Raw genomic sequence first — 26254 nt, forward strand, 5'->3', positions numbered from 1 at the left:
GCATTTATTACCAAATCTGATACATTATATTTTCAACTATTTCTTTCCTGTTTGCCCCTCAATGGATTCTTTTTTTAAAAAATTCTTTATTGTTGAAAGTAAATTCTTTAGTGTTGAAAGTATTACATATGTCTCCTTTTTCTCCCATTGACCTCTCCCAGCCCGCTCCCGCCCCCCAGCACCAGCCCTCACCTCCCTACTGTCTGTGTCCATTGGTTAAGCTTATATGCATGCGTACAAGTCCTTTGGCTGATTTCTTATTCCCCACCCCTTCCAACCCTCCCCTGCCTTTCCTCTGAGGTTTGAAGATCTGTTTGATGCTTCTATATCTCTGGATCTATTTTTGTTCATTATATTCCACAAATGAGTGAGATCATGTGATATTTTTCTTTCTCTGACTGACTCAGTGGATTCTGAGCTCCAAGGTAAGCAGCTTGATTTGGGTCACAGCTGACCCAGTCCCCATAACAGTGCCTGAGTGACCCATAGTAGGCATCAATAAATACTTATTGAATGAGTGGATGAATGTCCATAGCATCAGTTGCTTTATAAAGAGACTTTGGAGGATATGCTTTTTACCATCATGAGACTATCCAGATTTGAATTAATTTTATTAACAGAAGATTAGTCAGTCCCAGAGTGTCCAGGGCCATGTTTCCAGATAATCATATACTGAGAGTTTCAAAACTAGATTTATAGGTTAAATGTAGTGACAGTATTCAGAAGAACAAGAGTAATTACAGTTACTGAAAATTTTCTTATTTTGTATCTTACAAAAATTTGAATCTAAATGTAAGGCTATAGCCTCAATTGACAAGGAAACAGCATTTGACATTAAGAGATTTGTGTAGCTGGAAGTAAGATGCCTTCTCAGGTGCTGGATACCTGGCTTCCCATCTGGCCTCTAACAGAGCTTTCTGGCGTTGGACAAGCTATTTCACTTCAATTTCCTCATCTGAAATGGAGACAGTTCTCCTACTGTATTCTGGGATCGTTATTGGAATTAGCTGAGATAATTCACATAAACCACTTAGTGTAGTGTCCGGCACTCAGAAGCTGCTACTGTGATTTTTTTAAAAGAGCACCACTGTGAGATGACAGAATTTAAGTCCAAAATAGAACAACAGAGCTCTAAATTGCAAGAGGAAAGTGTTCAACCCCAGTCCCAGGGTGGAGCCTGGCCTGTTGGTAGTGCCATGGTCCAAGGCTGTGCACCTGCAATTTCTGCAGTGATGCACCAAGGATTGCAGCCAGAGTCCGCTGATCTGGGCGGGGCACAGACGGTCCATGTGCCTCCAAGACAGAAAGCTTCAGTTCCACCTGTTAGGCTCGAAAACAGACTCCTGAGAACTGACCAAGATTGAGGAGCTGGCAGATAACTTTATAGGTCCTGAGACCTACTTTTGTCAGGATACTCAGTGAGCATGCCTTTCGAGAGGAAACTTGCATGAAACCACATTTAATGGGCTGATAAACAAAATCGAAAGCTTAGTTTGAATGACTGTGGTGCCTGCTTATCAGTATACCTACAGGATAGCTAATCAGTATACTGACAGTATAACTCCTCCCTGGAGGCAGCTGTACAGAGGAAGCCAAAATAAAGCCAGAGGCTTCCTTCATGAGCATGCCATCTCTTGCCCAGAGAGTTTATATGTTTAAGGGCATGAAGCGAAGAGAGACTGGCATCTCCATTTCCATGACAGGAGCAACCTTGCCCGAATATCAACTGTTTGATGCCTCTGGCCGTTTTCCCCAGCCTGTGCTTGGATGAACATTCCAAGACCTCCTCCAGTGACTCATTTGTTCCCTACTCCAGCACTCCTCTGTCTTCTGATCCACACTTTGTTTCTTTGTATATTTTACGACTTGCAGCCTGGCTCTCTTTATAGTTCTTGTAGGCCTGGGAGCCCATCTTGACCAAAGGGAGTATTTTTTTTCCTCTTAAAATGACAAAGGTGCGACTTGTTTTCTGAAATTAGCCAACTAATTAATTCATTTGTACAAACTGTAAAAATGTGATTCCCTTTCCTCCTCTACCCAGTCTATAAACACATGTACCCTTTGATCTGACTATTCTACTTCTAGAAATTTTTCCTACAGGGAAACTCAGGCAGCATAAAATTGTTTATAGCAGCGAAAAATGAGAAACTGACTAATTTGTTTGCTCCCTAGTCCACTCTTCTCTTTAGTTAGAGACAGGGCTCAGCCCTCACAGATGCTGTGTTATTGGACCAGCTTGTATACAAGACGGTGGGAATGGAAGTGTCACCTCTCCTTAATCAGTGCTTTCTTCCAACCCTTAAAATGAATGATTAAAACTGCAGCCACATGGTCTATCATCTGTCAGGACCGTAATTATGGGGTGAAATAGGTGTCCAGGGTCCACAAAGCACTGAGTGCTTTGGCTCAGTGTGGCTCTTTAGTACGTTATTCAGATGCTCTTCCTTACGAGTTCTTGCCTTTGTTGCCTGTGGTATAGCCTTCCCTATATTCTTCCCCAGACCTTCCCCTAAGACGGGCTTCACTAGACTACATGTGGGTTATGACTTATTTTACATACTTTATTTGTATGCTTTTTTCTCTTTTATTATAATGTCTTTGGTTGGAGAGGGATCCTGGAAGCAGGGGGGCAACCTTAGTTGCATCCATTACTTCTGATCAAACAGCTTTTGCTTTGGAGGTAACAAATATACACATGCTGCAGTTTCCCCAGCCTTCCTATGTCTTAAAAAAAAAAAAAAAAAAAAGTCTTGATGACCTGTAAAAGTTCCTCTGAATTCATTGACATTCTGTTTCTTTCTAACGTGCTATGATATATTCCCCTTCTCCAATACAATGAATTCTTCTTTTGATATGTTCCTACTCATGTCTTGAATGACTGATTAAATAAATTATGGCCCAGCTGTTCTATGTAATTTAAAATGTCTGTCTGTATGTACTGATATGGAGGGCAATCTCTAGTGAAAAAAAGCAAGTTGCAGCATAGCATATTTAGAAAAAGTCTGTTTTTATGTTAAAAAAAAAAAAAGAACCTTCCCCATACCACAAATAGTAAACTCATGAACCAACTCTGTGTATATAATATGTAGCTGTGCATCATGAAAGGTCAGTAAGATTACAGCCCAGACCCTTCACAAAACCAAAAATATTTCCTCTTTTGAGTGTCATGGATCTTTTTGTGAATCCCAGTGATAAAAAATTAACCCTATTAGAAATATGTATATACAGCAGGACCTCAAATAGGTTCAATGTTGTCTCATTATAACATTGATGAGATATGCCTTAGGAATTTAACTCTTGTTTATATCAGTTAGCCTATGATAAAACTGGTTTCATTAAACATCGTTTCATTTAACTAAGTCTCAGAACCTATTGATGACATTGAGGATTTATGTATACAGAATATTTTGCCTACAGTTTTAGGGAGTTCAGGGGCTACTCTAATAACTGGTTTGGATCCAATGAATGTGTATTAATATTATGGCCTAATAGCCAGTCTTATTTTGGCTATTTTTAAGTACTAATTTTTGCCTTCATGCTACCTACATTCTAATAATATCTATGGAATTTCTACAACATTACTTTGAGGCAACTTGTAAGGGCAATGGAAACGACACTGTCTGCTACAGAGAAATTTGTTAATATAAAAGGTTTAGCTTATGCTTCTTTGAACTTTTTATTTAAAGGGCCATATTGTCCAAATAGCTCTCCTAAATTCTAAGAAGGCAGTTTTATTATGTATTGTCAGACTAACAAACATGGTTTAAGGCCAAATTTGTGATATGATAGTTACATTTTTTATATGCTATATATATTTTATAGTAAGCTGGGTCCTCAAGACAATCAGTACTAGGAGCATAATTTTACTATTTTAAATTATTATAGAGGCTAATGATATATGTTTGTGTATTTATATTATGTTATTGTGCTTAGCTATGATTGATATTAGTAATAGAAATTCCAATTATAAAATTGTTTCTGTGGAAATCTACTTTTCAATATCTGTTGGGTACACTTTCTGGAAATGCTTTGGGCAAAGAATGGAGTTGCTTATATATCTTTAACATGAAACTCAATAAGTAACCAAGAGCTTGTTTTGCCCCTAAAAAGCTTCAAATATTTTATTTATTTAGACTTGTATCTACCAAATGAAGACTACAAATAAAGCCATCCCTTCTTAAACTAAGGCTTAAGTTACAGCATTTCATCAGCCTTTATTATGCAATTTGTATCAAAGACAATTGTGTGCTTAATTTAAAAAATGATTTGCAATGATCTGAGCTCTGGAAGAGAACCCCAAGGCCTACCTACTGCATCTTTGGCTCTGCTGTCAAAGCTTCTCAGATAATGGCAACGAATTCCTCTGCGGGACATTCCCCTATAGGTTCTTGCACTGTGCCTGTGCTCTGCAACAGTTGGTTTGCTAAAGCTTATGGTCTTTCCTGGGAGCAGAGAGCAAACTCAGCACCCAGATCTTGTTTTCTAGATTCTGTTTTCTAATAAAGGATCCAGAGCTCCTTGAAGAAATGGCTAGTTTCAGGGCTGGGGCAGATAGATTAGAAGATGAACCTGGAATATCTTGTGCCAGAATGCAAGAAAATAGTCAAAGAAAAATGCAGGCATGTCAAAAAGATACAGAAGCCAGCTTCAAGGGACTCTGTCCCATGAACCATATCTGGACAAATTTAACATTAAAATTGAAAGGAGAGAAACAAATTATAATCTATTGAATAAAATAGGAAACTATGAGTTCATACTAATAATGATAAATACATGCATAATAAATAGAAATTTTGATGAGGATTTTATGTAGTCTTAAAATATCTCCCCACAAAATACTAAAATATTTGTTAACTGTGCAGTGTTGGTGTAATGGTGAGTATAGCTGCCTTCCAAAATACTTGTTAATCACAAAGGGAAAAATAGTAACTTCACAGTGGAGGAGCCTGGGAGACACCACCTTAATAAGAAATCAAAGTTATCATCAGTAATGGGACATTTGAAATTGTGTACCATCTGATAGGATGCAATGAGAAACACCACTTCACTTCCGTGCAATTCCCTCCAAGGATACATAACCTGAATCTAATCATGAGGACATTCTACAAAGTAATTGGCCTGTAATCTTCAAGGTGTCAAAGTCATACAGGTGAAGAAAAGTCTGAAAAACTGTTCCAGATTGGAAGAGGCTAAATAGAGATGGCAGCTACTATGACTGGTGATTCTGAGTTAGATCCTTTTTGCTGTAAAGGACATTGTTGGGACAACTGGTGAAATTTTAGCAGGGTCCTTTAGGACAGGCCAGATTGTGACAATTTGGGTCAGGTTCTTATCCTTAGTTCTTAGAGAGCAGGAGGAGACTCCAAATAAAGCATTTTTGCTTTTATTTTGGTTTAATGTGTGAAAACTATGCTCTTTGAACAATTTAAATGAAAGGGGGTGGTTTTTTTTTTGTTTAACTATGTTGACCTTCAAAGTGTTAATTGCTGTAAAGTAAATACTCATTTCAATAGTTGATATTTAAAATTTTATGGTAATTTTTTCAAAAGTTTCTGGTTGGGTTTTGTTTTTTAAAGAAACAAAAGCAACTATTAAGCTTCCTTTTTCTAAATACCAAAGATCTTGAAAAGAATACTTTTCTTCACAAAACCAGAACAGAATCATATAAGAACAAAGTGACAGGTTAAAATTAAAGGAGGTTATTTTTAAAAAGGAGCTCTATCAGCATTTTTAGAAGAAATGTACTGTGTGATATTTGACTTCTAATTAATTTTAGCTATCTTTCTCTTTGAAAGAAGAAGGGAGGAATGTTATGGAGGGTTACAAAAATATCTCTTTTGCTTTCCAAATTGATTTCAGTTCATGGTTATCCTGCATGGAAAATTGGTCAACTCTGGCCCAAGTCTTATTGGTAGTAATTTCATTTTTCAACCAACAAAGAGAAGAAGTAAGCTACCTCAAGAAAAAACAAACAAACTTGCTTTACTAAAAAATAACAGGGACATATTTTACATGATAAAAATATATAAGCCATAATCATAGGAATATTGCCTCATACATGAAACTATGAAGACTGTTTTAGCTCTGAGATACGATGGTTTATTAACCAGATTTCTAAAGCAAATGGATAAACCATTGTATCTTTTCTCTCCCTAAAGCCGTGTATCTAATCAGTGGGAAAATCCATCAGCCTCTAACAGAGAAGTGTCTCTGAGCTGCCTGCCTCCCACTCCTGCTGTTGCCTCTCTCCCTTAGGGCCTCTTCTCTAGTGGGGCTCATGCAGCAGCTGTTATACCCTCTCCCTGCCCCGCATCACTTTTTATAACAGGCCATGTGCCCTCTCCTCTGCCACTAGCATTTCGCAAGTGTGACCTTGTCACTTCCTAGCTTAATCGCCTCTGCTAAGTACTTATAACGCACAGGATGAAGTATAAGCTTATTTACAGGGCCCTGTGCTTAGAAGGGCCCGGACTTGATTAAATGCTCTGCTGTCAGCATCTTGAAATTCTTAATACTTTTTGGAGAGGGGGCTTGCCTTTTTATTTTGCACTAGGCCCCACAATTATGTAGCTGGCCCTGCTTGTTATCTCGGCACACACAACCTCCACCGGCTTGCTTCTACAGTTTTTTCTTCTTATTTCTCCCTGTGTACCACATACTCTATCCACAGGGATTCTTTCAACATGTTGCGCCTTTCCTCCACTTTCTGCCTTTGCCAGACTCCCCATTCTCTGCAAGGCTGATTGTTCCTCAAGGACTCAATGCAAATGTCACCTCTTATTTAAAATCCCACTCTGCAGGAATGAGCTGCTTTCTCTTTGCATGCTTTGTTCATATTTGTTAAGAGCAACAGTTGGGTTCACACATAACTCCTTCACCAAAAGGTGTGGCTAAAAGTAGTATATCATGACCATTGATTCCATGGATGATGCCGTAATAAATAAATAAATAAATACATCACTTTTTTAAAGGCAGAGTTGGATGTACATATCTTTATTTGAAAAAAGATATGCATCTGATGCAAAGAGGAAAGACTTAGTGATACAAATAATGCCTACCATAGCCTGAGCTATTTAGGGGAAAAAGCAACTATATGTGATGTACTCATCTTTGTAGACATTGGCAGATATAAGAAAACATCTGTCTGTATACGACTCTACAGTTTCTTAAAGTACATTCTCATGTTCTATAACATGTAATCCTCATAAGAGCTCTGAAGGGTGGGTGTTATTTCTTATAGTAATAGTATTCCTGAAGGTTAAAAGACTTGAAGGAAGAGCCCTCAACCAACAAGTGATTGAGCTGGCACTCAAGTCCAGGGCTTCAAACTTCATGCCATGGTTTTTCAAACAAGCTTTGCGTCTTAGTCAACTTGAGCTGCAGTAACAAAATATCATAGTCTGGGCATCCTCACCAGCAGACATCTCACTAGAGGCCCGATGCATGAAATCTGTGCTGCCTCTGCCTCAGCCCCCGCCACTGAAGCTTTGTCCAGAAGGTCGTCCGGGAGGACATCTAGTCTAATTAGCATATTATGCTTTTATGATTATAGATGTTTTTGGAGACTGGGAAGTCCTGGCAGTTTCCGTTTCTGGTGAAGGCCCACTTTCTGGATTGTAGATGGCTGCCTTCTCACTATTTGCTCACATGGTCTTTCCTTGGTGCATGTGAGTGGGCAGAGAGCTCTCTCTGACTCCCTCTTATTATAAGGGCACTAATTCCATCATGAGGGCTTCACCTTCATGACTTCATCTAAGCCTAATTACCTCCCAAAGGCTGCACCTCCAAATACCATCACATTGAGGGTTAGGCCTTCAACATACACATTTTAGGGAGACACACACGTTCAGTCCATAACACTCTGCTTCTATAGTATTAGCAAAATCATATTGGATCTTAACTATAGTAATGTGAGGAATGTTTTCTGCATTTTTCTCACCTCAAAAAATAAAATTCAGATGTTTCCATTGGCAGGCCTCCCCCCCCCCCCCCAAAGTGTAGAAAATATACATCCTTACTTGAAAATTTCTTCAAAGGTGCCTTGTCCAAGGGTCTACAGTGTCTGAACCAAGGGTAGAACTCGAGGCTTTCAAAAAGTGGCTCCTATTCATGCCCTATCAGTAGAACAGATTCACATGGTATAAGGTTTTTATTTATTACAGATGGTTGTTCTAGTTAAATAGGTTGTAATGAATAAAATATAATAACCTTGGCTTAAACAGCGGTTCTCAACCTGTGGGTCGCGACCCCTTTGGGGGTCGAATGACCCTTTCACAGGGGTCGCCTAAGACCATCGGAAAACACATATATAATTACATATTGTTTTTGTGATTGACCACTATGCTTTAATTATGTTCAGTTTGTAACAATGAAATTGGGGGTCACCACAACATGAGGAACTGTATTAAAGGGTCGAGGCATTAGGAAGGTTGAGAACCACTGGCTTAAAAGAAAGAGCTCCTTGGTTTGAGATGGAATCCTGATAATGCTATGATCAATTTTTTTATTTGACTGAAAGTGGGTCTCTTCCTGAGATTAAAATTATTAATATATTTTCAAGGACAATGTAGAAAAGAAATGGAACATTATTTGTTTAGCGTATCTGATCTTTATAATTAAATATACCTTTAAAAATGGAGTCAGATAAATTATTACCTCCTAGAACACTGTCACCTTTCCTCCAGAGCTACATAAGGGAGGCGTTCACCCCAAGGAGTAGGGAGTGGAGGGAGATGGTAAAGCCTCTTTGAAATAAAGAAAATAAGAAAAAGAGGGAAGTGAAGAGAATTTTTGTTTGTTTTCTCCTTAAAGTTAGAGAAAGTACAAAAGACTCGTACTTTTTACATCTCTGACTATTGGAAAACATTTTCTACAAAAATGGAGTTTTTAAAAGCATGCAATATGTTTTTATAGTTATAAATTGATTTGAATGAATTTGGATTTAAGAAGATACAATCGATAGGCATTGAATATAGGACTATTTCTCCAAGAGTCTCTCCTTTCTCCCTAATTATCTTTTTTCAGGACAGGGTAAAGAGAGAGGGACCCATACTTTAAATACCTTTAACCAACATCTCCATGCCCCTGAGTTAAGCTCCTGGATGGTTTCTGAGGTTTCTTATAATTATAAAATGTTTCTATTTTTATGAGAATGATAGTGTCCTTGTAGGACAGATGGAAGAACTGAGTTGTTCTCAATTTATCTTAATGCTTAAACATGCTTATAGCAAGTACTTTACGTTATATTGTATCTCACATAGACATCTCTTACCAGCAATGTAATTTTATTTCTATAGGGAAGAGTTCAAGAAGTATTGAGAAGATGATGTTAATAAGTCAGTCGTCTTGGCCTAGATGCATTTACTCAATCAACAAACATTGAGCGACCTCTGTTATATATGCCAAGCATTGTGCTAGGTGCTGGGAACACAGAGATGACAAAAAATGATCTATGCTTGTTAGGAAATAAGGGCTCTTTGAATAATAGAGTATGGTAAGCATTTAATAAGGTTATATGGAAGCTTTGTCTCTAGGAACACAGCCAACAGAGTAAATAGCTTAACCTTGGAGAAAATGGGAATTGTAAAAAATCAGTCCACAGAGGTGGTGGCACAATGTGAATCTTAAATGATGAAAGTTTTAATACGGAAAAGATGGGGAAGGGTAAATGTGACAAACTTTCATAATGGATAGTACCTAAAATTTAGGGGGAAAAACAAATAGTTTATTTGGAGCAGATGTAGGGACAAATGAATTAATATATTATCGTTGGTTTTTATTAATAGAAAAATTGTAAATAATGCATGGGTTTATGTAGATTAGACCTCTTTTCTAGCATTCTCAGACCTAATATCCCTAGACATCAAAAGGGAAAATGAAGAAAGTCTTTCTAAGGCCTATAAAATTATTCTTAGAGAAAGGCAGTATATGGTCCTCACTTCTGTTCCAGTCTTTTAGAGAAAGGCTTAGATTTAAGCGATAGCAGTTTGTTGAGAAAAATGAAAATAATGATGACCAGACCAGAAATATGTTAAACATAAAGCTATTTGGAATGTGTTCCTGACTTTTTTAGATTTGAACCTAAAAATATCTTAGTTTGAATACTGAGAAGTGTTTTATCAGCATCTTGAGACTACGTATGGGTGCAGTTCCTTTCTGTCAATTCCAGGCTTGACTTGGACCTAATTCAGGTCCTCTGAGTAAAAATCAGCAATATGTCTATAGGAGGGGGGCACCCATTCTTGCAGGTGATGGAGTGGCTTGAGAGAGTGAGGGCCTTCATTGTCATATAGCTCTATAGTAATGAATAATGTTTGCTTTCTGTAATTCCACAATTGTGGTTATGTGGTTTTCAGTGGTCTAGTAGATAAAAAGGGAATGAATGGTATCATCAGCCCAGCTATTTCTTAGCTTCATTCTCTACCATTTAAGCCAGAGTTGATTTTTGCCTCCATTTCTAGTAAGTTGATTGCCTTGAACATCTCATATCAATCATCAGAGTTGTGGGGGTTTTTGCTTCTTAGTTTTTGGTTTCAGCCACTAGGCTGAGAGACAGTGGGCCAAGACCATCTCAGAATGGGAGGGGGGCATGATTGTATTTGGCCACAACTGTAAGTAGCAGGATGCCAGCCCATCCAATTTCAAATACTGAATGGTTCAAATCAGTAGGAATAATTAGCAGCATTGAGTATCTTTGCATAATGATGTGTAGTATTCTAATAGTGGAATTCTTTAGTTCTTTAATTTATTGAAGAATTTATAACCACATGATTTCTGTGAGACATTGAGTAAATGGAGAGCCTGGAGGAATGCCACATTGTCGTTCTCCATAAATTTAATTGAAATGTTTCATGCAGTCCCAATAAAAACTGAGACTAAAAAAGTAAGGATAACGAATAAACTTTTGAAAAAGAGTAATAATAACAGAGACTTGCATTGTCAGAAATATTAAAACTTATCTTAAAGCTAGAATAATTAAAGCTAGGGTATTATGAAAGAACAGAAAAGTCTATAATAATAAAAGTATAATATGCTAATTAGACCAGACCGGCAAACGACCTTCCAGATGTCATTCCGGATGTCCTTCTGGATGAAGCCAAAGTGGCAGGGGCCAAGGCAGAGATGGCTAGGGTCAATCAGACAGGCAGATGAGCAGTTAGGGGCATCAGGCAGGCAGGCAGAGTGGTTAGGGGCGATCAGGCAGGCAGGCAGAGGCAATTAGGGGCAATCAGGCAGACTGGCAAGCAGGGGCGATGAGGCAGGCAGGCAGGCGAGTGGTTAGGAGCCAGTGGTCTCGGATAGTGAGAGGGATGTCCGACTTCTAGACATTCCAGGCAGAGGGAGCAGCAAGAGCAAAAGCATTGAGTGTATTTGGAGATCACTGTGTGTTTAAGGAACTCCTCGGGGCCTCTGTGCTGGAACTGGGAGCAGCTGGGGGAGAAGTAGGTGGAGATAAGTTCAGAGAGAATTAGGTTGTTGCCCAAGACGTTGGCCCTTACTGTGAGTGAGATGGAACTCTGGGAGGTTTGTGAGGAGAGAAGAGTCATGAGCTGACCTACGTTAAAAAACGAGAAAGCCTGAGGCAGTGAAGGTAAGTTAAGAGAAAAGCAGCACTGTTAACTAGAATATGATTCACAGTAATCCAGGTATAAGTTCAAAATGTTATTTATCTTGAAGAACTTGCATCAGAAGCCATTTTGCTTATTCTAATGTGAACACAAAGAAAGAGTTTACTTTAGGGTTCTTATTAAATAACGTTTTTTTCCAAAAGTGTCTCTGATTTTTTTTTTTTTTTTTTTTAGCAGCATATCTATACCAGGCTGCAACATAAGTACATCCTATGAGACTTGGAAAAAATAAATTTGATTAAGGGGTTGTGAAGTGGCTTTTATTACTAGAGAGAAATTTTCCTAAATGTCAGTATATGGTGCTAGTATGGCAACATACTTTGGTTTTCTCAAAATAAAGAGATAAATTTCTCCTATTTTATAGTTAATAAAAGGTATTCTTCAGCTTCCTGATTTTGTCCTCCTCCCCACCCTCCCTTATGAATTGGTGCCTCTAATAAAAGATCTTTTATTTACTTGTGGTAAATTCTGCGAACCATTTATAGTGAGACATGTTGGATCAGCTATATGAAATGACAGCTCTGTGTCTATCTGGCTCTCCATTACATGAGCACATATAGTAACTCACTTATGTGGAATAGTAAGTATGCCTTTCACAGCAGACAAGATATTTGCCATACAGTTAATACCCTCCGGTTTATTCATGGATTCCTACCTGGGGTCAATACTTTTCACTGAGTCTAACCAAGAACCACATCTCTTGTGAACAGGCTCTTTAGTTTTAGACATAAATCCTTTAGGTCAGGAGTGGAAGCTTCCTGGGTTAGTGCTGCATACTCTGTGATGCGCTAATTTGCCTGTGTGCGAATGGAGAATCATTTCGTTTAGAAACTGGATTTTTAAATGAATTCTCATCAGTTTCCAAAGATAAGCTTTCTTAGTCCACTGAACTTCACTGAGTGATATGTGTGTGGGATTACTTGAGGAGAGAAAGGGGAGACCAACTTTTATGGATTGCCTCCTGTATGCCAGTAGATAACACTTGAGCCTCACACAGAGACAAGGGATGTCAAAGTCATTTAGCAAGTAAGTGTGGAAATGAAATTGGTACCCATGTCTGGGTGACCTCACAGTCTATGCTATCTTTTCAAGAGGACTCACTAGTGCAGGCAGGTGTAAACATTATGGTTACATCAGATGAGTCCTGTTTTCCCAGGGTCTTATTTCGCAATCTGTTATTTCCATGAGCTCTGTTTGGAACTTCATGGTCTTGTGAAGTCTTCCTTGTGTCACTTTGTAGCTCTGTTACTGTTTTGTGTGGATTTTTAAATGTAGTGACTATTAACTATTAACCAAGCTTTTAAATGCCAATAGAATCCTATTACTTTTATTTTCATTTTAATAAGATGAACTTTTGTTTTAACATATCACACTTTAAAATACATTACAGCAGAAAGACTTCTTCCTGAGATAATGAAGCATCAGTTTGCAATTAAAATCACAAAGCCAGTGATATTTAAAGAGTATATAACATTATGATGTGAATCATGTTTTATTATTTGTACCTAAGGGTTTAAAAAGTAGTCATTGATTTTTGGAAAGAGAACTGATTAAGGAACATCCCTCCAACTCTGTGACAACACTAGAATTTTATTGTGGAATTATTGTGTTGTCTTTATATCATGTCTTAGATTGTCTCATGGTTGCCTAAAATTATCCTGGTCTAAATTTTATATCAAATTAGGGGGTAAAAAGAGTTTGGAAGGACAATGGCATAAGTGCTTAATTGCCATATATTAATTCTCTCCCCATTTGTGTTTTCTCCCCAGGAGAAAAATTCAAAGTGGAAACAAAGACGATTGCTGCTGACTTTGCATCCGAAGATATATATGATAAAATTAAAACAAGCTTGGCAGGCCTTAAAATTGGTGTTTTAGGTTTGTATCTTTGCCACATTTATATATTGTTTTTGCATTTATTGTTTGATTTTTACTATGATTATATGTTTTCTTTTTGGAGGTTAGGTGCTCAGTTGATAAAACTAGTGAGTCAAAAATTATCTTATTAATACAATTGATTATTAGATTATATCAATCTATATTTACTTGAATCTTTGTATTTTTAGTTATATTTTAATGACTATTCTTCATTTGGTTGTTTTCTCTGCTTGCTTTATTTCCAGTCTCTCATTCTCTGTATATATTTATATTTGTATCATAGTAATCCTGTAAGGTGAAGGATGCTTACCCATTTTTATAGTTGAGAAATGAAGGCTTAGAAAAGCATTTCTCATTTATGTATGTATATTTTTGTTTTACACATATAAAGAATAAGATCTTATGCTCTTTAGCCCCAAACCAATTTTTTAAAATATTTTTATTTAGAGAGGAAGGGAGAGTGGGAGAGAGAGAAAAACACATCAATGATGAAAGAGAATTATTGATCTCCTGCCTCCTGAACACCCCCTACTAGGTAGGGATCAAGCCTGCAACCCAGGTATGTGCCCCGACTGGTAATCAAACCATGACCCCCTGGTTCATAGGTCAGTGCTTAACCACATTGCCATGCTGGCTGGGCCCCAACCAATTTTTGTCCCCTTGGGGGAGACATCACCCCTGTTGAAGATGTGGCTAAGAGTGCTTAGGGTCTTGCCTAAGGCCACATAAAGACTGAGTGACACAACTGGCATTTAGCCCCCTCTTTTTTTTTTTTTTTTTAAATCTAAGTCTGCTGCTCTCTTTTGTCACATCTTGCTCTTATTAACAAAAAACATGATTTTTTGAGATATGGAAGTATTGTACTTTATTATGAAAAATATTCGCCAGCTTTTAAGGAAAGAAAACGGGCTTTGAAAAGTTATCCAAAATTCTTTGAGCCATTTCTGTGAAGAAACAGGGTATGTAGTTCAGAAAAACTTTCCTCTGCTGAACCTTCTTATCTCCCTGCCTAAATTGGTGTGAACCTGGGAATTGCCATCGTCTTCTTTATCCTATCTAATAAAGTGGGAATATGCTAATTGACCCTCACACCATCACAAAGATGGCAGCGCCCACAGCCAATAAGAAGGGAATATGCTAATTGACTGCCCCGCCCTCAGAGATATCAGCACCCACAGCCAATTAGGAGGGAATATGCTAATTGACTGCCACGTCCTCAAAGATGGCAGCACCCATAGCCAATAAGGAGGGAATATGCTAATTACTGCCCCGCCCTCAAAGACGGCAGCACCTACAGCCACAAGATGGCGGCGCCCAATCCCCTCAGCCCCGCCAGGGCGCCTGCCTCCAGAGTCCCCCAGTCCTTTTAGCCCTCCAGCTGTCCAGGGCTGGCTGAGGCTTGAACTGTCTGCAGTGGCAGCAGCAGAGGTGTGATGGGGGCATCGCCTTCCCCTGATCGCCGGGTCGCCTCCCACCCCTGAGGGCTCCCAGACTGTGAGAGGGGCAGGCCGGGCTGAGGGACCCCACTCCAGTGCATGAATTTTCATGCACCAGGCCTCTAGTTGGACTATAAAAGGAGAAGAAACAAAGAGAAAGCTTTAAAAAAGTTTTCTAACATTTCTTTATTCACAACCTCACCTTTCCTCATACTATAAAAGAATGGTTCTTCATATAATTTCTTGGTAATGCAATTTAAAAACAAGTTAAACATATATAACCCTACACAGTGCCTTAACCCTGGCTTAGCCATGCCATCTTTTTCAGCTCCTGCATGGTCCATATCACACCTACCCACACTGCTACTGCCTCACTTATAGGAGAGCCAGTAGCAAAATATGAGTGAAGACACAGGTCTAGTTTTTGCCTTCTGTCTAAACGTTCTTCTTGTGTCAATACTTATAATGTTGCCTGGAGTCTTTCATAATTCTTCTTTTCTCAGCTTAGATCTGGAACACCTGCAGCACCACTAACATCTGTAAAATTCTTCACTTTTTTAAACTTCCAAATCAGTAGCAGCTATGACTTATTAATTAGGATAGATACTGCCATAGTCCATCATAATCCATTTCAAACTAGGCATGCTCTGAAGAATGAAGGCTGGCTTAGGCAGAGACATGGATTGAGGAGCTCTAATGAGCGGAGACACACCTTCAACTTGTGTTCTTGGAGAAAAAAAATTTCTTTCAGAAGTAGTTTTGTTAATCACAATTGTTCTTAGCTTTACATACATTTTAGCTGCTTTTCACTGGGTAATTTTGAACTATAAATACTTAGAGCCGCCCTGACCAGTTTGGCTCAGTGGATAGAGCGTCGGCCTGTGGACCAAAGGGTCCTGGGTTCAATTCCAGTCAATTGCATGTACCTTGGTTGTGGGCATATTCCCAGTGGGGGGTGTGCAGGAGGCAGCTGATTGATGTTCCTCTCTCATCGATGTTTCTAACTCTCTATCCCTCTCCCTTCCTCGCTGTAAAAAATCACTAAAATATATTTTAAAAAAATACTTAGAGCCGATGCCCTTGAAGATGTAAAAGTTGGGCATCTGGTTGCTGTCGGACTGCAGGGTCAAAAAAGGCGTTCTTCATCTGTTCTTTCCTGACTCGATATATAGAAAGTCTACAGTATGAGTTTAGGCACAACAGACAGATCTGTTAAGGATGGGAATACAGGGCATGTGATTCTGAAGCATGTTTTCCCCACTTCTAGAATCCTAGGACTTGTGTCAGTACATAAACATTGATATGTAGACATATGGACTGATGTTTTTCTAGGCCACATATGCTAATGGAACCATTGTTTCTGTAGTCCAGCTCCTTAGTAAATTGCAATAGCAGTTCATATTATACCTTCATTCATTCATTCATTCATTCATTCATTCATCAATGAACTAGAGACCCAACAGTGAACAAGAAAGTGCCTGATATTATTGTAGTATAATGTTCTAATGGGAAAGATAACACTTTAAAGTTACACTATAATTAAATAATTCTGATTGAATACTTATTGAGACATACAACATTATTTTTGACTTCTACTTGGTTACAGATTAATAATAAAAATAATTATAGGTAATATTTACATAATCCTTTAAAGTTTATAGCAGCACTTTTGAATACATTATCTTATTAACTGGCTATCCATTTAATTTTCTTCCTCCTCTACCACACCTGTCTCCTTAATCATAAGCTTTGCATAATTATTATTGACAGTTGTTAGCAGAGACCTTATACTTATGTACATTGCATTATAATTTTAGTTTGTCAAGATTTTTGAGAGAATTATAAAGACACCTTTATGAGCTAATTTTATCTTATTGCTAGGTCATATTTCAACTCTTATAGCGTGGGTACAGAACTTAGGGGCGGTACAGTGTTTATGTTTTCTTTTTCTTGTGATTACCGGGTCTGTAGTTCCTTCACCTTCTTTCTTCCCTCTCTCATCCCCATCCAGATCATACATGCCCCCACCTCTGTCCAGTGAGGGGGAAATAATCTTATTTTCCTACTTCATCTGCTTAATGTCAATCTCCCCTGTCTAATATTCCCTTATTTTAGGGAATTGATTTCTGGTAAGATCTAGCAATTCATATTAAGTTACAGGAAGGAATTTTTTCCTACTGATTATTAACAAAACCAGTAATGATAAAAAGAAAAATAAATCACCACAGTACACTCCATTTGTTTGAATAACATTAACTACCAAAGTATAGTCAGTGCTTAATAAAGAAAATTAATATTTCCTGAACTACCAAGGAAAATGCTAAAGCCCTTTGTCATGAGAGAAACATTAAGTTTTCAATAAGATAAGTGGAAGGAAAACAGCCACAAATTGTGTGAATTCATACTGAAAGGTCACAGTAACTTGATAAGACTCTAAATGCATAAGGTTGAGGAGTTGGATTCTTAACGCTGTTATGTAAAATAAGTAAGCATCTGCTGTCTTCTCTCGGGCAAATGCCAGGAAACACAGAGTTGAGAAAGATTAAAAAATTTCAACTATTCAGAGAAAATGACATCAATATTGCTTTGAGTAAGCAAACAATTGGTTAACAAAATGGGACTGCTCTAATGCTTACTTGATTCCTCAAGAGACTCTCATGTGTGCTCCAAATTGGTTTGGAGGACTTTGCACAATGTATCGTGGGAGGCATAATTTACCAAGGCCAACGGAGTAGCCTTGGATTTCAAGTATGCCACAGATAATACTTATTTCAAATTACACTGCTATGAGTTTTTAACTTTTAAAAAAGTGGCATTCTTTATTTTAGAATTAAAAATAGAAGGGTCTTCCTGGAAAAATATAGTTACTTAGTTTGTGATTCATTTAATAAGTAAATCAATCATAGCTTTTATTCCAACTTTTAATGCATCCTACCTAGACCAAGAATTTCCACACCAAATGCTGTGAAGGTCTTCTGCATCCCATACTGCCATTGTTTATATAAGTTATAGAAACCAGAGAGTCCATGGTGCAGACAGCGGGACTTGTGATGCCATGCTGGTGCTGGCTGAGTGTATTTAGGCCTATTTATTAATGTTAAAAAACAAAATTAAACCAAGTAAATGTGAAGCTCTAATTGGCCCTATTAAGGGATTCATGATTTGGGCAGCATCCCATCTAGCAACTAGAAGGGCATTCTGAGTGTTGTACAAAATGGAAGGTTTTTATAGGAGGAAGTGTGGGGCAAGGGAGCTATTAACAAAAGGAAAGAAAGGATTATGTATCTGTTTATACTTAAGTTTCCAAAGCTTCTTAACAAAAGACCCAAGGGTATTATTAGCTACTTGGGGGAAAGGACCAGTTAGCTTACAAATGGCAAATTCCCAGGTAATTAATTGGGATGGCTTTCTTAGAGTTCAGTCCCTAAAGTATCAAAGGGAGAAGAAATCGATGTAGGCCAAGGAGAGGGAGACACAGGTTGAGGAAACTGTCTCTACGTTCCCCCAAGGAAGGATATGTGCATACCAGGAAGTTTGCAGCTTCCCAGCCTCGATTGATGAGGGAAGTTACAGAGGGTTTAGAACTATGCAGAGCTGCAGGTTATCTTCTTGCCATTCTCAGAACTTTACTAATGAGAAATTAGTTTTAAATTGCCTTTTGAAATGTAAGTAGCTCTGAAAGAACCAATGTCATCTTCATTTATATCTTACTAGAGGCCTGGTGCACAGATTCGTGCACGGGTGGGTCCCTTGGCCTGGCCGGTGATCAGGGCCGATCGGGCCAGCCGGCTGGGGGGAGGGACCGCGGGAGGTTGGCTGGCTGTGGAAGCGCACTGACTATCAGGGGGCTGCTCCTGTGTTGAGCATGTGCCCCCTGGTGGTCAGTGCATATCATAGCTACCGGCTAGTCGTCCTGTCATAACGGTCGCTTAGGCTTTTCTATATGTAGATTGGGATTAGTACATTCAGTTTATTACCTGTCTACTTGCTGGATCAGTCACCTTGAGGAAATGACTATCTTAGTAAGTGAAATACATGGAAAAATTATTTTGAAATAGAAAAGAAGAGGCTTAAGGAGAAGATTATAGGGGTAGGTTAGTGATCAGTGAGATCCTTGAGGGGAGGAAAATAGAAGGGGAAAAAATAATTAGTTAAGAGAACAGCAAAGATAAACTTCATACTTTTGGAAGTAATCTCCTCCATCCACTCTCTTTTTCTTTTTTCCTTCCCTGTACCCCAGGCATAAAATGGCTCAGGCCCCAGAAGGGCAGAGGCTATTAGCCTAGTTACAGAGGAAAGGATTACAGGAGCATGATAGGATGCTCGTTTCCTGAGACCGTGGAGTATCTCTATTATACTGGGATATGATTTTTTGTGCTTTCTAGAGGTTTGGGACACTTCTAAAACTTCGCTTTTGTAATGTAATCAAATTCTGACCCTGACCACCCAGAGTTAGTGTAGACTCCGTAAGTTCAGGGGCACAATTCCCAACAATACTGCCCTTACTTCTGATACTACCTACAAATTTGGAGCTCCCCAGGCCAAACACTGCACTTCTGACCAACTGATTACAAATTCAGGTTTAATATTTACTGGAACTTCTTACAGAGCTTAAGAAAACAGCTTTCATATGAAGGATGCAAATCAAGACCAGTCCAATGAAGAGTCACATGGGGCAAGGTCTGAGAGGGTTTGGAACACAGAGCTACTGGTCCTCTCCTTGTAGAGTGAGGACTCATCACACTCCCCTCACACTGATTGTTCACCAACCAGACAGCTCTCTGAGCTTCAGTGTCCAGAGTCTCTGTTGGCTTTCATTCTGTAGGCATGACTCATTTCTCCAGTGACTGAACTCATTTTGCAGCCCTGCTCCCTTTTCCAGAGATTGGGCTGGCTCAGAGCCCCAACCAACCCTCTAGTTACACAGTTGTTCTTCACCGTGACCATTCCTCATTCTGAATCATCTTGGTAGTATAAACTCTGTTGTGATCCACAGGCCCACCAGGAATAACAAAGACAATCCTGTTACCCTGGAAATTCCAAAGGTTTAGAACATCTAACCTAGGGATCTGACAAAGACCAAAAAAATTGTGATACAGCAGCTCTCCTTTCCTATTTGTTGATTGATTCATTCAATCATATACTGATTCATTCAACAAGTAAAAGGTGACAGATTTGTAGAGAAACCAGAGTATCAACAAGTAAAATTTCAGAGATAGAGCAGTAAATAAAACTGATATTGTTCCTGCTTTCATAGAAGTCAGCCGTTGAACAAGTAATTGGGAGTGTGTTGCATGTCATGAAAGAGTATGTTACTGAGAAAGCTAAGGGTGTTTAAGATGTTCTCTCTGAGAAAGTAATGTTTAAGTTGAGACCTGAAGGCTGATTAACCCTGGAAGGAGAGCTGTGGGAAGGGTTTCTGGGTAGAAAACAGAAAGTACAGAGCCCTAAGGAAAATGTGCTTGGGAAGTTGGGGGAACTGGTAGAGGACCTATAGATCTAGAGCATAGATTGCAGAGGAAGTGGCTTGAGTCTGGAGATGAAGCAGGACCAGATCACAAATAGGCTTAGAAAACCAGGTTTATTAGCTTTTGGACTTTATTGGAAGGACAGTGTAGACACTGTAGAGCTTTAAGCAGTAAATTGACATCATAATAGAATTTTAGAGAGATCATTCTGACTCCCAAGTTGAAGCAGACAAGAATTGATAAAAGGAGACCAGTATGTCTATTTCAGCAGTGAAACATAATATAATGATGGTTTCATATTAGGATGATGGCAATGGGAGTCGGATGACTGGAGAGATGTTTAGGAAGTAGAAACAGAACCAGAAAACAACAAGAAAGCCCACTGCATGGGAGAACATATTTGCCAATGATATCTCCGATAAGGGTTTAATCTCCAACATTTACAGGGAACTCATACAACTTAACAAAAGGAAGATAAACAACCCAATCAAAAATGGGCAACGGACCTAAATAGATACATTTCGAAAGAGGACATAAGGAAGGCCAAGAGACATTTGAAAACATGCTCAAAGTCACTAATCATCTGAGAGATACAAATCAAAAAACAGCAATGAGATACCATCTCACATCTGTCAGAATGGCTATCATCAACAAATCAACAAACGACAAGTGCTGGCGAGGATGTGGAGAAAGGAACTCTCATACACTGCTGGTGGGAATGCAGACTGGTGCAGCCACTGTGGAGAACAGTATGGAGTTTCCTCAAAAATTAAAAATGGAACTCCCATTTGATCCAGTAATCCCACTTCTAGGACTATATCCCAAGAAATCAGAAACACCAATCAGAAAGGATATATGCACCTGTATGTTCATAGCAGCACAATTTACAATAGCTAAGATTTGGAAACAGCCTAAGTGCCCATCAGCAGATGGGTGGATTAAAAAACTGTGGTACATCTACACAATGTAATACTACGCTGCTGTAAAAAAGAAGGAGCTCTTACATTTGCAACAGCATGGATGGAGCTAGAGAGCATTATGCTAAGCGAAGTAAGCCAGTCAGAGAAAGATAAATATCACATGATATCAGTCATTTGTGGATTACAATGAACATAAACTGATGAACAAAAACAGATCCAGAGACTGAGAAGCATTGATCAGATGCTCAAACCTCAGAGGGAAGGTAGAGGGAGGGTGGGGGCAAGGGGGAGAGATCAACCAAAGGACTTGTATGCATGCATATAAGCATAATCAATGGACACAGGCACCAGGGGGTGAGGGCTTGAGCAGGGGAGAGGAAGGGGGGCGGGGAGGATACAATGGGGGGATAAGGCCACATATGTAATACCTTAATAAAAAATTTAAAACAAAATGTACAAGATATTTGAACTTAAATTATTATGAAAAATAAGGTATTACTGTTTCAGTCTAAGTATCAATAGTGTGTAAAGTGCTCTCCCTTATTAAATCAAAATTTAATTATCTTAAAAAAAAAGAAACAGAAACAGAACCAGGATCTGATGAAGGTATTCTTCAGAGGTCTTGTCTGACAGGAGTGAAGAATAGCAATAATAGTTACTTATTATTACCAACATTCATTAAGCTTTTTCTAAAATATGCCAGATACCATGCTAATGAATCTCATTTAGTCCTCAACAATCCTATGAGGTAGGTATTAATATTTCTGTGGCCATTTTTACGGACAAGAAATAGACTTACAGAATTTAAATGCATTATCTGGGATTATACAATTAGTAATTAGCAACTTCCAGGTTCTGACTTAAGCAACTGGGTGCTATTTCTCTACAACAGAAAACCCTGGATCAGGAGCAAATTCTTTAGAGAAAAATAATGATTTCACTGTGGGATACACTAAACTTAAGAGGGCTTTGAGAAATCCAAGTGGGAGATTCAAGTAGATGACTGAATCACTGGCCTAAATGCCCTCCTTTGTATTTATTGAATGAGGCAGCAACCTGGTATAGCCAATCATGGCAAACAGAAGAGGTACATGGAATTTTTAATTTTAATACTAGGAGAGTCATCAGCAACATTATCAGACTAAGTATAGTTCCATTGGATGTATTGAATGAGATTGGATTTCTAAAGGGAGAATAAGACTTAGAATTCAAATGTATTTCCTCTTACTAGAAACCCACTAATGGTATCAATTAGAGCAGAATCTTTAACTTAAAACTGGATAATTAGCTGTGATTTCAGAAATGTAAATAGAACCCTCATTCATGAAATTGATAGGTGCTTCTCTTTTAACTACCAACCTCATGTTATCCTTTCCTCATCCTGTCTTCTAAGTTTATGGATGGCAAATCTTACTGAGTGTTGTCATGAGGATCACATAGCGATTTATAATTAAACAGTGGAAATGAAACATTCTGTCATGTTGCTTCTGACTCAATCTTAATTTTCCAATTTCTGATTAAAGGAACTGCAAATTTAAAGCCTTGTAAACTCTTTTATTTAGAAATTGCTACTCACAAGTGTATGAAAACTGTGAAGTTTGCAAAATGTTTTACATGGTGTTTCAAATATCATCTGCCAGAGTATGAACATGTGCTAGCTCCCGCAATATGTTAAATAAGGCAAAAAAGGAATTTTCTTTGCATCACTTTCCACACTCTGTAGACTGGAAGACTAGTTCTCTTTGAGTGAAAGATGGCAGAGAAGCAATTAGGACAAATATAATCAGTGTAAACATTTCTTCTGATGAACCATTGCCCAGAACTCTTTCAGAAGGATGCAGGTGCTATAGTCAAAGCAGCGACCTTGGCCGTCCTGCTGCCTCCCCAGCACCTGGAATAGGGCATGAAATAGGAGTTCAGTAACACTTGTACAACTACATGGCCATGCAAAATAACAGCAACTCTTCCTCTGTTTACTAACATACTAATATGTTTCAGGATTGGCTTCAGTATTTTTGCATGTTATTGTTGAATTCTCTACAGAGAGAGAGAGAGAGAGAGAGAGAGACAGAGAGAGAGAGAGAGAGGAGAGAGAGAGAGAGAATGAGGAAACAGGTTTATTGGGGTAAAATCACTTGCCTCTTGTTAGGAGCTGTTAGTAGTAAAATCAGGACTAAAACCTGGGTGTATTGGACTCCGAGATCCATACCTTTTTAGTTCAAAAGCTTAAGACAGGAGAGGTTCCCCCCACGTTGGGTACATACACTATTACTGGTGCCTACATTTTAAATTTTTGGTTAATTTTGAAATATAATGAAGTGGCGGCACCTTTTTCTAATCCATTTTCATTAATGAACTCTAATAGGTTTTTCATTTCTCTAATCTTTCATTTGAGCTGAATGAGTATATATAACTACAAATATAACTGAAATGTAGACTAAATGTTTTCCACTTTGATATGATGAGAAGGAAATAGAGTACTTTGCTTTATTTGATATATATTGGAAAGCCCAACCATTAGGCAATGTTTCTAAATCACCTTAATTTATTTCTCTGATTAATGTAGAAAAAGCAGCAGCTTGAAAGTGATGTGTGTATATATTCATATCTGTTATTATTGTGTTTGTTCAAATGGATTTTTATTGTCTAGTTTATATTGTTTGCTCCTCCCTCATACCCAACCCAGTTACTGAAAATCTAATTTTCTAATGACGTCATTATCTCTGTAGCAGCCGGTGTTGATAAAGGATTCTAACATCCAGTAGGTCAGAAGCAGCAGCAAATGAATTTAGAAGAAACAGAAATCTTGTGTATGCTTTCTTTTCTTTTTAGGTATGAGATGTGGAAGTAATTTTTAAACCGCATCATGATAGCATTTAGAGCAGTGGTTCCCAACCTTGGCTGCACATTAGAATCTCCTGGGAATCTTTTTAAAATCCTGATTTCCGGGCCCCATCCTCCGGAAATTCTGTTTCTTTATTACTCATGTTGTGGCCCCACCCCATAACAAAGAAACAGAATTTCCGGAGGATGGGGCCCAGAAATCAGGATTTTAAAAAGATTCCCAGGTGATTCTAATGTGCAGCCAAGGTTGAGGACCACTGATTTAGGGTATTTATACAACATTCAGAGTTACTCTGTGGATTTTCTGCGTCTTTAAAATACAGTTCTTATCTAGTGGTGTTTTTGAGAGTTGTGGAGGGGGTCGTGGAGAACCTGCCACCTCCTCTGACCACTCACCTCGTCCTTGTTCGTGGCCTGTCTTCACCTCTGTTCTCTGTCTCCTCTGTTCTACTGAGCTCTTCTCAGTATTGCAACTCCAGTGAGAAACCGATGTGATAGATGCTGTATCTGCTCATGGTCCTGTGATGATCGTTGGAGTAGTGGTTGGAATTCTCAGAGTACAGACATCCTTTGTTTTCTGAAAGACATGACGTGTTACACTAGTAAAAGGGTTTTGTGGGTCGCTTACAATTTTTAAAAAATCTCTCTCTGATGCTTCACTTGTAGGATTAAAAAACACACAAAACACCTCACTAATGAACAGCTATTTAATGCCAATTTAAAATGCTTCCATTGCCCTGGCTGGTTTTCTCTGTGGTTAGAGTGTTGGTCTGTGGACTGAAGGGTCTCAGGTTTGATTCCAGGTCAAGGGCACTTTCCTTGGTTTCAGATTCCCCAGCCCCCAAAGGGGCATGTAGGGGAGGCATCCAATCCATGTATCTCTCTCATGCCGATGTTTCTCTCTCCCCCTCCTCCCTCCCTTCCACTGTCTCTAGAAATCAATGGAAAAAATATACTTGGGTGAGGATTAAGAAAAAAAGACATAAAATGCTTCCTTTAGAAAGGTTTTCAACTATCTGAATAATGTAGGAATAACTTGGCATTGTTTAGTTTGGTGAATCCTCTAATGAATCCTGTAGTATTTAAAATGACATCGCATGCACCCATTCTTAATCAAATTAAATTATCATGGAAATATTTCCATCACTGACTCCTACCCTAAGCCTGTTTTCTTTCTTTTCCAGTTCCCTGAAAGCTTTCCTCCTGCCATTGGGTTATTGCTGCCACCTAATGTCACAAAATAAAATTGCTATTGGTTTGCCTTTTCCAAGAGATTTGCACAATTGTGCGGTTTATGGAAATAACTATTTGAGAGCAACAGATGGTTTTCCTCTATACTCTTAAATAATAGCACTCTGAAGTGGTTACAGCCTCTTTGGAGAGAAGGTGGGAGGCATATATCTCACCAGCAAAGAGTGCAACCAATAAAGCATAAAGGGATTTAAGAGCCCTAATCTCTAGTATGGAACAGCGATTTTCAACCTTTTCACCCCATGGCACACAAATTAACTAAAATTCTGCGGCACACCAAGAATATATTTTTTGCTGACCGAACAAAAATAGGTATAATTTTTATTCATTCACACCAGACATCTATTGTTGTGCTGGCTGTTATCACTTTGTTGTTGTTGTTGTTAATCCTCACCGAGGATATTTTACCCCCCTCCATTCCCCACTGATTTTTAGAGATAGTGGAAGGGGTGGTGGAGAGAGAGAGAGAGAGAGAGAGAGAGAGAGAGAGAGAGAGAGAGAAAGAAATACCAACGTGAGAGAATTGATTGGTTGCTTTGTGCAGGTGTCCTGACTGGAGCCTGCAATGCAAGTGCGTGCCCTTGACCAGAAATTGAACCCTTGATGCTTTGGTCTGGTCCATGGGAAGAACTGACCAGGGCCATTTTTTATGTTTTTGGTTTTTTTTTTCTTTTTTTGACAATTTAAGGGAAAAGAGGCCAGTGCCACTTACTAAATAGTCAGGTATTGCATGTTTTAAAAATTCTTTCAGCACACCAGTTGAAAATTGCTGCTAGGGACCTGTTGCCAATCTGACATTGGCAGGTTCGTCCCCTCATAAAATATGGCTCA

At 38.7% G+C, this 26254-nt stretch overlaps 1 protein-coding gene across 1 annotated transcript in view; it reads left to right on the forward strand.

The window, feature by feature from the left end:
- HSD17B12 (hydroxysteroid 17-beta dehydrogenase 12) overlaps positions 1-26254 on the forward strand; it is a 128009-nt gene that overhangs the window by 74423 nt on the left and 27332 nt on the right. The window contains exon 4 of the mRNA XM_081098846.1: positions 13397-13504. Within this exon, the coding sequence (XP_080954972.1) occupies positions 13397-13504 (108 nt within the window). The remainder of the gene's footprint in view (positions 1-13396; positions 13505-26254) is intronic.

The sequence above is a fragment of the Myotis nattereri genome, assembly GCF_964212035.1.
Source record: "Myotis nattereri genome assembly, chromosome: 9".
Taxonomy (NCBI): Eukaryota; Metazoa; Chordata; class Mammalia; order Chiroptera; family Vespertilionidae; genus Myotis; species Myotis nattereri.